This window comes from Schistocerca piceifrons, chromosome 3 (genome assembly GCF_021461385.2).
Source record: "Schistocerca piceifrons isolate TAMUIC-IGC-003096 chromosome 3, iqSchPice1.1, whole genome shotgun sequence".
Lineage (NCBI taxonomy): Eukaryota > Metazoa > Arthropoda > Insecta > Orthoptera > Acrididae > Schistocerca > Schistocerca piceifrons.
The window spans coordinates 840,574,078-840,587,719 of record NC_060140.1 but is presented as its reverse complement, the minus strand read 5'-3'; the positions used below and the strand labels follow the sequence as shown (position 1 = coordinate 840,587,719).

The 13,642-nt window shown below is 44.9% G+C and overlaps 1 protein-coding gene across 1 annotated transcript in view; it reads left to right on the top strand.

The window, feature by feature from the left end:
• LOC124789108 (proton-coupled amino acid transporter-like protein pathetic) overlaps positions 1–12,303 on the top strand; it is a 109,437-nt gene extending 97,134 nt beyond the window's left edge. Inside the window, exons 8-9 of the mRNA XM_047256396.1 lie at positions 7,752–7,921; positions 12,074–12,303. Coding sequence (XP_047112352.1) covers positions 7,752–7,921; positions 12,074–12,303 — 400 coding nt within the window. The remainder of the gene's footprint in view (positions 1–7,751; positions 7,922–12,073) is intronic.
• Positions 12,304–13,642: the final 1,339 nt, after the last annotated feature.

Here is a 13,642-nt window from a genome sequence, read left to right as displayed (position 1 = left end):
AGTGACTCGTACGTAAGCATCTTGTCTGATCATCTGCATCCATTCATATCCATTGTGCGTTCCGACGGACATTGCAACAGGGTAATGCAACACCCCACACGCCAGAGTTGCTACGGAGTGGTTCCAGGGACACTAGTCTGAGTTTAAACACTTCCACTGGCCATCAGACTCCCCAGACATGAACAGTATGAAGCATATGTGGGATGCCTTCCAGACACTATTTCGTGTTGCGGCACTTCTACGTGCTAGCGGGGGCCCTACACGATATTAGGGAGGTGTACCAGTTCCTTTGTGTCTTCAGTGTATATATGGCCTTCATAAAGCACTCGTAAACTATTAGTCGTATACAAAAAAGTGAACAGGACCGTTTTGTGGGAAATTTAATGTAATTATATTTTGTATTTGGGTACATTTTTGCTGGAGGCCGTGGTTTTCAAATTACTCAAGAAAGACGTAGAAAAGTGGTCTTGAAACGCATGCACACTGCTACAATCAGCACCCAGTGGGGCACTCCTTCTTGCTACTGTACAAAAACATACTAATGCTCGAATTATTTCCCACATTCAACCTTTTCCTTTCTCTACTGATTGGGCGATTACAGCACCAGCGTAGTCGGCTATTTCGTTAACATTCTAAATTTAAACGTGCTCGTGAGGGTACTGAAACGAGCACGCTGAAACGTTGGCAATTCGATTCATAGTTAACCCTTACAAGCACAGTAGTTTCGCAGTCAGAAGACCTCACTAGTATAACGTTGTACTTGCTTATTTTATGGTGTTAAAATTCACAAAATTGATGGGTAAAATTTACTCAAACATCAGTTTTACAATTTTTAAGTTCTTGACTAAGCCGGTCAATGAAGACAATAAAAAGTCGAATGTGGAAAATAATTCGTGCAGTCACAAAATTTTTGTACAGCTGTGCTACGAATGCTGATCAGTGGGGGCTGAATGTGGGAAAACTGAGCCGGCCGTTGTGGCGGTTCTAGGAGCTTCAGTCCGGAACCGCGCTGCTGCTACGGTCGCAGGTTCGAATTCTGCCTCGGGCAAGTTAGTTATGTTTAAGTAGTTCTAAGTTCTAGGGGACTGATGACCTCAGATGCTAAGTCCCATAGTGCTCAGAGCCATTTGAACCAATTTTTTTGGAAAAGTGATGCGTTTGAAGATCTCTTTCGTACGTCTTTCTTGAATAACTCGAAAACTACACTACATTAAATTACCTACAGAAAGGTACTGTTCCTTTTTTTCTTTTTTTAAATCCCGTGCATGGTTTATGAAAGAGAAGTATAACACTGCGGGATGCACAAAACAAATTGCTGCGGCCAGCCTAATCAACCTCATGTTGACTCTGAGCACTATGGAACTCAACTGCTCTGGTCAATAGTCCCCTCGAACTTAGAACTACTTAAACCTAACTAACCTAAGGACATCACACACACCCATGCCCGAGGCAGGATTCGAACCTGCGACCGTAGCAGCAGCGCGGCTCCGGACTGAGCGCCTAGAACCGCCCGGCCACCGCGGCCGGCAACCTCATGTTGAAAGAGGATGCAAGATTACCCAGTTACTGCCCTTGTCGGGGATCCCTTTATTCTACGGCGTGTTCAGTTCTGTGAAACATGTTGAGTGACAGAAACACCAATATGCACACTTTCGATGGAGACCAGATAGCATCCTAACAAACCTGCAATTAATCGCACTTACCTTAGCATTGCGTCTTACCCCGCTCACTGGAGGTCTAGGATCCAGCAAGAACTACCTGTTTGTAGTTTTCTAAAAGTACGATCAGCGATGCGCTCTCTCAGTAACACAGACGGGAAAAAACAGCTGCTTTAGTATAATTGCTTTAGTCAGGGACATATTTCCATCGATGGAACCATCAGAACAAATTTATCTTCTGACAGAAACTCCTTTACTCTGTAGCAGGATAGCTTTTTAAAAGAATACATACACTGAAGCGACGAAATACATGGGCTAGTGATATGCACGTATACAGATCACTGTAGTATCCCGTACACAAGGTATGAAAGGGCAGTGCGTTGGCGGAGCTGTCATTTGTACTCAGGTGATTCATGTGAAAAAATATCCGCCGTGATTATGGCCGCACAAGAAGATATGCCGAACTTTGAACGCGGAATGGTATTTGGAACTAGATGCGTGGGACATTCCGTTTCGAAAATCGTTTGTGAATTCAATACTCCGACGTCCACACTGTCAAGAGTATGGTGAGAATATCGAATTTCAGTCACTACCTGTCACCACTGACAACACGGTGGCCGAGGCTTTCACTTAACGGCCGAGAGCAGCGAGGTTTGCGTAGCGTTGTCAATGATAACAGACAAGCAACATTTCGTGACGTAACCACAGAAATCAATGTGGACGTACGACGAACGTATCCGTTAGGACAGTGCAGCGACATTTCGCGTTAATGGGCTACGACAGGAGAAGGTCGACGCTAGTGCCTTTATTAACAGGACGACATCGCCTTCAGCGCCTCTTCTAGGCTCGTGACAATGTCGGTTGGACGCTACAGTACTGGAAAACCGTGGCCTGGTCGGACGAGTCCCTATTTCAGTTGGAAAGAGCTGACGGTAGGGTTGAGTGCAGCACAGGTCCCACGAATCTAAGGTCGAAAGTTGGCGACAAGGCACTGTGCAAGCTGTTGTTGCCTCCATTATGGTGTGGGCTCTGTTTACATGGAATGGACTGGGTCCTCTTCTCCAACTGAATCTACGATCATTGGCAGGGAATGGTTATGTTCGGTTATTTGGAGACAATTTGCAGGCATTCATGGACTTCATGTTCCCAAACAACTATGGAATTATGACCAGGTCACAGTTGTTCGAGATTGGTTTGAAGAACATTCTGGACTGCTGCCCTCCAATACTAAACTGGTGGTCCCTTGATGCCTCAGAATATGCCATACCAACCGATTCCTTCTTCTAGTCAAGTTGTGCCACAAATTTCTCTTCTCTCCAGTTCTATTCAATACCTCCTCATTAGTTATGTGATCTATCCATCTGACGGCCGCGGTGGCCGAGCGGTTCAATTCGCTTCAGTTCGGTACCACGCGACTGCTACGGTGGCAGGTTCGAATCCTGCCTCGGACAAAGATGTGTGTGATGTCCTTAGGTTAGTTAGGTTTAAGTAGTTCGACGTTCTAGGGCACGGTTGACTTCAGATGTTAAGTCCCATAGTGCTCAGAGCCATTTGAACCATTTGAACCATCTACCGATCTAATCTTCTGCATTCTTCTGTAGCACCAGATTTCGAAAGCTGCTATTCTCTTCTTGTTTAAACTACTAATCGTCCACGTTTCACTTCCATACATGGCTACACTCCATACAAATATTTTCAGAAACGACTTCCTGACACTTAAATCTACACTCGATGTTAACAAATTTCTCTTCTTCAGAAACGCTTTCCTTACCATTGCCAGTCTACATTTTATATCCTCTCTACTTCAACCATCATCAGTTGTTTTGCTCCCCATATAGTAAAACTCATTTACTGCTTTAAGCGTCTCATTTCCTAATCTAATTCCCGCAGCATCGCCCGATTTAATGCGACTACATTCCATTATCCTCGTTTTGCTTTTGTTGATGTTCATCTTATATCCTTCTTTCAAGACACTGTCCATTCCGTTCAGCTACTCTATCAGGTCCTTTGCTGTCTCTGACACAATTACAATGTCACCGGTGAACCTCAAAGTTTTTATTTCTTCTACATGGTTTTAATACCTACTCCGAATTTTTATTTTGTTTCCTTTACTGCTTGCTCAATATACAGATTGAATTACATCGGGAATAGGCTAAAACCCTGTCTCACTCCCTTCCCAACCACTGCTTCCCTTTCATGCACCTCAACTCTTATAACTGCCATCAGGTTTCTGTACAAATTAATAGCCTTTCGCTCCCTGTATTTTACCCCTAACACCTTCGGAATTTGAAAGAGAGTATTCCAGTCAACGTCGTCAAGAGCTTTCTCTAAGTCAACAAATGCTAGAAACGTAGGTTTGACTTTCCGTAATCTATTTTCTAAGATGAGCCGTAGGGTCAGTATTGCCTTAGGTATTCCAACATTTCTACGGTATCCAAATTCATATAGCATTAAAACGATTTAAGTGTCTATAGTGACGATATGAGTATATAAAACCTGCTGCGAACTGATAAAATTAATACGGGCAGTCCTTATACTGCGTTTGCTGCTGCTGCTGCTCCCACTAATAACGATAATAATAAAGTCAATAATAATCATAATGATAGTGACAGATAGAAAAAGAATTTATAGATGTACAAAATGTATGTGTTCTGATGAGAAAGTATTTACAGGGGTAACAAATGCTTACAGGAACAGCGATGATACTTAGTGTTGCATTAGTAGATATTTTACTAACTATCTTCTGAAGCTTCAAATGTTATTCCAGAGCTAGGTTCCTGCTGATGAGAAGGACTTCACGAAAGTTGTTGAACGACGCAGTGTGTCAGAGAGTATCTTGCTCTGATGGGTCCGTCAACTTCTGCCGTGTTCTTCACACAAGAGCGTTAAGACCGAGGACAGATGTGGGGGACTGTTTATGTTGATGAGACAGTAGAGAAGGCGGAGGGTATGGAAACCTTTGCGCTTTCCAGCACGCAGCCACGATTGCTGTTCATAAGATGGTAACATGTGATCCGAGAGCCAAACATTACAGATTTAAGTAACACAGGCTTCCATTGCCATTTCCAGGTGACGTGAGCTTTGCTGACGAAGGCCTTGGAAGAAACCATTCCTGTAGTCAATAGTTGGAAGTATAAGTATTTGTACAAGTTTCTTTTTCAGGTCAAGAGGGAAGAGATTTTTTTATTTTTGTAGATCATGGATAGATGCTGATACCCTCTTGCAGCACTACAGCTTAGTTCTCGGTCCAATTTAAATTTTCATCTTTTATTACTCCTAGACTTTTTGCTGAAGAAGAAATCTCGATATTTGTTCCACTCAGCATTAAAGGCGGCACAGATTTCCGACATTTCGTTCTAATAAGCGTAGAGTGGCCAAGTAATATCGATTACGTTTTAGATGGGTTGAGCTGTAACCACCCGTCCTGTGCCCGTTTCGACAGTGCACACAGGTCGGTGTTGAGATTCGCGATAACCGTTTTGTTGGTTTTGCGCTTAGATAAGACTGGAGGTCATCAGTGTACGTGTGGTATTTGCAGTAGGACAAAACTGATAACTCATCGTTGTCATATACTGAAACAAGTATAGGAGCTAATAACGAGCCCAGGAGGATAGCTGATACCATCTGCCTCCATTGTCATTTTATGACGCTAGACGTGAAGCATTGCTGGCAAGACATCAGGTACGAGCGAAACCATTGCAGTGCAGTTGGCGAGAAATGGAGGCTGATAAGTTTGGCAAGTAAAATTTCGACGCCAGCAGTGTCAAAAGGCCTTGCACACAAAGGGGGGGGGGGGGGTGCCTTCTCCCCGGAAACTAATGGCACCACTACTTATAATCTCGTTCCAGTAAGGTGTAACTATTATTTGTACTAGATCTTTTTCTATGGGCACCTTTGGTGTGGTATAAAATTAATTCCTTTATCATGCCTCTGGTCCTGCTCTTCAATTACAAAAAGAACGCTCGTTAGATCTGAAAGTGCTTCAAATTGCTTTGCATCTCTCTCTTATCCGGAAAATTGTCGGTCCCATACTTCCAGTGCAGAGTCGTTCTCGCAAGTTGTCTACATCGTAAGTTGGAGAATTTGAGACAATATTCCTCCGCCCACGCATCCAGAACCTTCTCGGCGCTCATGTATCGCTTCCCGGCGAGAATACTGCGTAGGGTCGGCCGTGTTGGCTCTCTGCCGATTGTCAACGGCGCTGCATGATATGAAAAGGTGGCCTCATCGTTAACGAGAATTACTTGACGAAAAAACTTACTGTCATAATGTTTTATCAGGATCGAGCGACTGAATTCCAAGCGTCTCGTAAAATCCCGCTGTTGATCTGCTGATGAAGTGACAAGTGGTACAGATGGAAGCTAAAATACGTATTCTGGGTTTACGTACTCTAGAGACACTCACAATTTCTTTCGTGCACGCGGTTTCTTTTAAAAACAGCCGCTAGAACATCTATTTCGTTCACTCCACTCGTTCTAGACTTGCTCCTCGTCCTGTGTGTAGTATTCCAGGACTCGTCCAGTAACTATTTCTTGCACATTCGCTGAATCGTCAGTCTAATTGGACACCGTCTACCTGGATACTTTTGCGTGAAAAATCCTCTTCGCGTTACTTCTCGATTATCCGCGAAGAAATAACATATCTGGAATCTCTGTTAATTCTTGACGAACATTAATTATTTCGTAGTATCGGCACTCGAACACGTGAACGACCTACACATAAAGACTGCTATATTTCCTCTGCGCACCTTTCATACCGATATCCTGGCGGTGCAGTACCGTTTCCTCCTTGTCCCACGTGACGTATTTCCTTACTTGGGTACGAAAACGAAAACTTCCGCATAAGGCAGCTATCGGCTTCATGGTCAAAACAAACACATTGTAGGTTTGAAATACTGCACTTCTCTTAAATTAGTCATTGCATTTTTAAGAGTAAAATGTCGTTGGATTCATCTCTTTTAAAACTACTGTACTAGCAGCAGAAATTAGTATAATTCTATTTTAAGCCCCGCGGTGTAGCCGCTCGGTCTCAGGCGTCTTGTCACGGTTCGCTCGGCTGCCCCCGTCGGAGGTTCGAGTCCTCCCTCGGGCGTGGGTGTGTGTGTTGTACTTAGCGTAACTCTGTGTATTCGATTAAGTAGTGTGTAAGATTACGATCCGATGACCTCAGCAGTTCGGTACCATAAGGTCTTACCACAAATTTTCAAATTTTATATTCTAATAGGCAAGTTGGAAAAACATATTTTTGAAATTAATATAGCTATCATAAAAGAGTATGCCTCTTTAAGTGAGGACCTTCTCACAATTCATCTGGATGGAAACAGAATTCAGGTATCTTATATCGTTCTGGAAATATCTGAGGTGAACAGCTGTTGAAAAAAATGGTACAAATGGCTCTGAGCACTATGGGACTTAACTTCTCAGATCAGCAGTCCCCTAGAACTTAGAACTACTTAAACCTAACTAACCTAAGGACATCACACACATCCCTGCCCGAGGCAGGATTCGAACCTGCGACCGTAGCGGTCGCGCGGTTCCAGACTGTAGCGCCTAGATCCGCTAGGCCACAGTGGCCGGCTAAACAGCTGTTGACTTCCTAACATTGACTGTTATTGTTCTTGCCTATGTGCCACTGATCTTACAAGTTATGACTGAATCCCTATTCGAACCGTAACAGTCTGAGTATTATAACTGTGTTGTAGTGCAGTGTGCAGCACCAAACAGCTTCTTCCAAACTGAAATGTGTAGCCCTTCAGTTTCAAGCACCTACAGACACAATTTACAACTTCAGAATTTGTGATGCTTACAAGCAGTGGCCGGTAGATGGCACTGACATCGCCCCTAGCGTCTAAATACATGTAACAGTTAGGCAGTGAGCATCTCACATTACAATTTAATAACCACTAATGAAAATTTTTCTATGCAGTGATCTTTCAAACTTATATTTCTGTCCCTATGCATGAGGTGAGTATTGCCTCTCCTCGTACTTGCAGTTGAGCTATGTGTGTCTAATGAGAACTTACACAGAACAGGTATTTCCATCTCGGTTGGTCGCAGCATTCCTGGCTGTAGTGATATTTCCGTTGTTTTGCAGACTGGCGCAAGCGGTGAAGATCAAGATAGGACTGGCGGTGCTGTTCACGTACCCGCTGCAGTACCACGTGGCCGTGGGAATCGTGCTGCAGATGGTGCGGGACCGCGTGCCGGAGAAGCGCCTCGACCTCCTGGAGTACGGCATGCGGGTGGTCGGAGTGCTGGGCACAGGTGAGCGAGCAGCGTACTACAACCAGGCGTGCACCAGTATTCTGGCTGGCATACCTGTCACATGCCTAGAAAGAAGCCCAACGAAATGAGCTCTTATCTGAAGAAATAAAGTATTTGTTTGGATTGGCAATTCATTGATTAGTCCCTGCCCCTTACCACCCCCCCCCCCCCCCACCCACCCGTCAAATCAGTAAATACACCGAAGAGCCAAAGAAACTGGTACACCTGCCTAATATCGTGTAGAGCCCCCGCCAACGCGCACACGTGCCGCATCACGACGTGGCACGGACTCGACTAATGTCTGAATTAGTGCTGGAGGGAACCGACACCATCAACCCTGCTGGGCTGTCCATAAATCCGTAAGAGTACGAGGGGGTGGAAATCTCTTCTGAACAGAGCGTTGAAAAGCGTCCCAGATATGTTCCATAATGTTCATGTCTGTGGTGTCTGCTGGCAGCGGAAGTGTTTAAACTCAGAAGAGTGTTCCTGGAGCCACTCTGCAGCATTCTGGACATGTGGGATGCTGCATTGTCCTGCTGGAATTGCCCAAATCTGTCGGAATGCACAGTGGATATGAATGGATGCAGGTGATCAAGCAGGATGCTCAAGTACGTGTCACCTATCACAGTCATATGTAGACATATCAGGGGTCCCGTATCACTCCAAGTGCACACGCCCCACACCATTACAGAGCCTCCACCAGATTGAAGAGTTCCCCTGCTGACAGGCAGGGTCCTTGGATTCATGAGGTTGTCTCAATACTGGTACACGTCCATCCACTTGATACCATTTGAAACTGGACTCGTCCGACAAGACAAAATATTTCGAGTCATCAACAGTCCAATGTCGGTGTTGACGGGACTAGGCGAGGCGTAAGACTTTGTGTCGACCAGTCATCAGGGGTGAACGAGTGGGCTTTTGGTTCCGAAAACTCATATCGGTGATATTTTGTTGAATTGTCCGCACCCTGACCCTTGTTGATGGTCCATCACTGAAATCTGCAGCAGTTTGCGGGAGATTCTCTTCAGTCGTCCTTGGTCTCATTCTTGCAGAATCTGTTTCTGGCCGCAACGATATCGGAGATTTGATGCTTACCGGATTTCTGATATTGAAGGCACACTCGTGAAGTGGTCATACGCGAAAATCCCCACGTCACCGCTACCTCGGAGATGCTGTGTCCCATCGCTCGTGCGCCGCCTATAACACCACGTTGAAACTCACTTAAATCCTGATAACCTGCCATTGTAATAGCAATAACCTGTCTAACAACTGCGTCATACACTTGTTGCCGACTGCAGCGCCTTATTCTGCCCTTTTACATATCCGTGTATTTGAATACTCGTGCCTATTCCAGTTTCTTTGGCGTTTCAGCGTATATGTCTACAAGTTTCCACATTGCCCAATTATATGGTTTACTCCTACAGGATGTAAATTAATAATTACAACAGGCCACAAATTTGAACTGAACTGGTGACCAAACATATTAAAAGTTGCTCAGGGTACAGTGTCCGTAATTGAAGATCCAGTTTCAAAACGCTGTTGCAAGAGGATGACGTCAAAATTGAGTAGCGTATTACCGACGCAGAGGGAAACGTCATGGAACTCGACGAAAATATTACCAATACATGGCGCTGTAAGCGTCTTACTAGCCGCGCTGGGTAGCCGCGCGGTCTAAACCGCTTTGTCACGGTGCGTTTGGCTACCCCCCATCAGAGGTTCGAGTCCTCCCTTGGGTATGGGTGTGTGTCATCCTTAGCGTTTTATGTTAAATTAAGTAGTGCGTAAGCTTAGGGACCGATGACCTCAGCAGCTTGGTCCCATAAGACCTTACCACAAATTTCCAGAAATGTGCATGACTGCACAAATTCGGCAATCAACAGTGGTGGCACTGTTATTTAGGTAAGCACATCCACCACAGCAAGGTCGTACCATATTGGATGGAAAAAATCGATTTTTAATTTTCCTGAGGCCAAAAACCGCTTAAAAAGCTAAGTAACATTGGTTTTTAATTGTATTGGCGCCAAAACTCACATAAAAAGCAAAATGACATCGGTTTCTAAATGTCGCGAGACTGGCGCAAGACATGTTCATTATGCTGTTTCTTCCACAATTTAAAATCGATAAACAGAGAACAACAAATCAAAGCGCGTTGGCGGTCACGTTCAGAATGCGTTGCGAAATTTGTCTCTTCAGCTACATTCGCAGTTGTAACACTGAACACAACATCATTCAGATAACCACAGAGCCGAAAATCACACGGATTATGCAGGTAATGAGGACTGCCAGGCTGTAGAGAAATGACGGCTGATAATTCTAGCATTTCCGCGGAATACCTCTGCGGAACTGCTTGACCGGCTGTGCAATGTGCGGAGGTGCGCCATTTTACATAAAAATGATCCTACCCACACAACCACGATTTGAGGGATAGGAATGACGTTGGTTTGATCGCGTTTACCAGTGACGGGACAGATAACTGAGTCCACAGGACTCATCTCCTTGAAAAGTACGGCCGTATGATAAACTATGCCGTCAAACCGAACAAACAGTAACCTTTGCAGACTGAAGTGTGGATGTTCCGTTGCAGTTCTGCATATCGGCATGTCATTGGAGATGGAAATGGGCTTCTACTATCCGAGGAATGTTCCATGGACATTCATTGATTTCATGAGAGCAAGAAATTCCAGAGCGAATGTCTGTTTTGCTAGCAGCTCAGCAGGAAACAGCGAGGGTGATTTTTTATGGGTATCAATGCAGGACGTTTCATAGGATTTTATACACCGTCCTCCTAGGCATGCACAGCCTTGTGGCAATTTCCCGTGCACTGCATATCTGCATACCATGACTCGACTCCCCATGCGATGCTGTGGCCACATATTTCCGGTAGAAGCGGAATTTCAGACTTTACCTCTCATCACGGATGGCCAATGGACTTCACTTAACGACCAACAGCAACGGAATTCCCGTAGTGTTTTCACCGCTCAGAGACAAGCGACACTGCTTGAAATAACTGCAGAAATCAGTTTGGGATTTATGGACTATGGCAGCAGGTTACCAACGTTAGTGCTTTAGCTAGCAGTCCGACATTGCCTGCAGCACCTCTCATTGGCTGGTGACCATATCGGTTGGTCCCTAGACGACGGGAAAACCATGGCCTGGTCAGATGAGTCCCGATTTCAGTTAGTAAGAGATGATGGTAGGGTTCGAATGTGGCGCAGACCCCGTGGAACCCTGGATCCAAATTGCCATCAAGGCACTTTGCAAGCTGATGGTGGCTTTATAATAGTGTGGGCTGTGTATACATGGAGTACACTGGGCTCTCTGGCCCAACTGAACTGATCATTGACTGCAGTTGGTTACGCTCGATTAATTGGAGATCATTTGCAGCCATTCATAGGATTCATGTTCTTAAACAACGATGGAATTTTTATGGACGACAGTGCTCCATGTCAACTGCGAAAACTGTTCACGATTAATTTGGCCATCCAGATCGTCCGACATGAATGCCATCGAACGTTTATAGGACATAATCGAGAGGTCAGTTCTTGAACAAAATCCTACACCGCCAACACCTTCGCAATAATGGTCAGCTATAGAGGCAGCATGACTCAGTATTTCTGTGGGGCTCTTCCAACGACTTGTTGAGTCCATACCACGTCGACTTGCTCCACTAGCTGAGCCAGAGGATGTCCGACACGAAATTAGGACGTACCCCTTGAGGTTTGTCACTTCAGTACATAAAACTTACCAAATGAAGTCTAACTGTAAGTGACAAATGAAATATGGCGTCTCGCAAGTTGTGCTTGCAGTGTAGAGAGCGTTCTGGCTCCTTTTTGGTTCATTCTTTCGTAGCACCTTTCCGATACAGCACAGAGTTTATTTTGTATTTCATGCGAGGTAATGGTGCCTCAACGTGAAATAACAGGAAGTGACGTCACAAACTCTGTACAGCTCTATATCAGCGTTGGTGACTCGTCCCACGTGAGACATCCGCACGCTGTGCCTTTCCCTGACTGCAACGTTCTGATTTATCGTTATTTTTGTCATTTATCTTTGATGTGGGGAACCAGTGAAAAGCTACTAGCCACCAAAAAGAATACGTGATCGTGGTCATACCCTGTGTTGGTGTGATGACTTTTGTTCGTCTGTTGGCAGTGGCGCTGGCGACGGCGGTCCCGAAGCTCGACCCTGTGGTGTCGCTGGTGGGTGCCGTGTGCTTCTCGACGCTGGGTCTGCTTTGTCCCGCCGCCATCGAGATGGCCACCTGCTGGCCCAGCCGCCGGATTATCGTTAAGGACTCGCTCATCATCGTGCTCGCACTCGCAGCCCTCGTCTCTGGGTCCTACACCAGCGTCCTGGGCATCATCGACGCCTACTCAGAGTAGCCAAGGCTCAAACACCAGCATATTCTGATTCATAGAAGCCTACTCTTAGTAGCCAAGTCATACACCAGCATCCTCGATATCAATAAGGCCTACTCTGAGTAGCCCTTGATCATACACTAGCATCCTCGACATCACTGAGGCCTACTCAGAGTATTACATGATCCTCCTCGAAATAGCTGATGCCTATTCTGAATATCCAGTGGTCACACATTGACATTCTCGACATCACTGAGGTCTACTCTGAGTGGTCTAAGTAGGTAACGGTCATACACCAGCACCCTCGACATCAGCGACGCCTTCTCTGATTAGCCAAGGATTATGAACCACTGTCCTCAGAATCATTAAGGCCTGCTCAGAAAAACCAATGGTCATATATGATCCTCAACACTATCAAGGCCTACTTTGAGTATCCAAGGGTCATACACCATCATCATTTGTTCCTATGGTGAGGAACAGAACTCTAATTCACCATTATATACATTACCAAATCTTATGTTGAGTGGGTTTGACCTTATACCAGCATCCTCATCATCCTCGAGGTGTCCTCCATGTAGCCCAAGGTTCTACAGGAGCAGTCTTAACGTCGCCGAGACCTACTTCGAGAAGCCCTAGGCCTACTCGAGTAGCCCTAGCTCCTAGTTTAGTTTACCAAACGTCACTGAAGCTTCTCATATGTAACACAAATCGTAAACCTGGAGCAACTGTGGGATAGCTTCAGAAACACTGAAGTCAACCAGCCGGTGAATTCGTTTAAAGGATATGTTGCTCTACACATAATAACTATGTGGCTTCATACTGATAACTGAAAGTAGTTCTAAATGAACACTCTTCAGAATGAAGATGTTTCCCTTGGGTAGCAGCTTCGATCATACCGTGTGTATACAACAAAATAGTGTGTGACTGACCAGCTCAATTATGACACGCTTCCTGAAATTGCAGGTATACATGTCACTACTGTTCACTGGATTATGACGGTGCTGTGAAGCAATATTCTCTGTGATCTTTTACACATCTCTGAAACCAATATATCAGCTATGAACCATGGAATGTAGCAGTCCCGTTGTTTACCTAAGCTACCTCGATATAAGACTCATTCATTGCTTTTGAGTGAATATAGTTCATCATGATTCGATCATAGTGTGATACGATGTTCTCTGAGAACCACTAACTATCTTACATACAGACACTATTACACATGACACTGTGAGGCGGCGTATAGTGTTCAACAGTAATCTGTTATCCCATGTGCTTCTTCAGTTATATGGAGTGATTAAAATTACTGGACGATTTATGGTGTTAAGTACATTACATTACCATTGCTCGTGTTCAGAAATCAGTA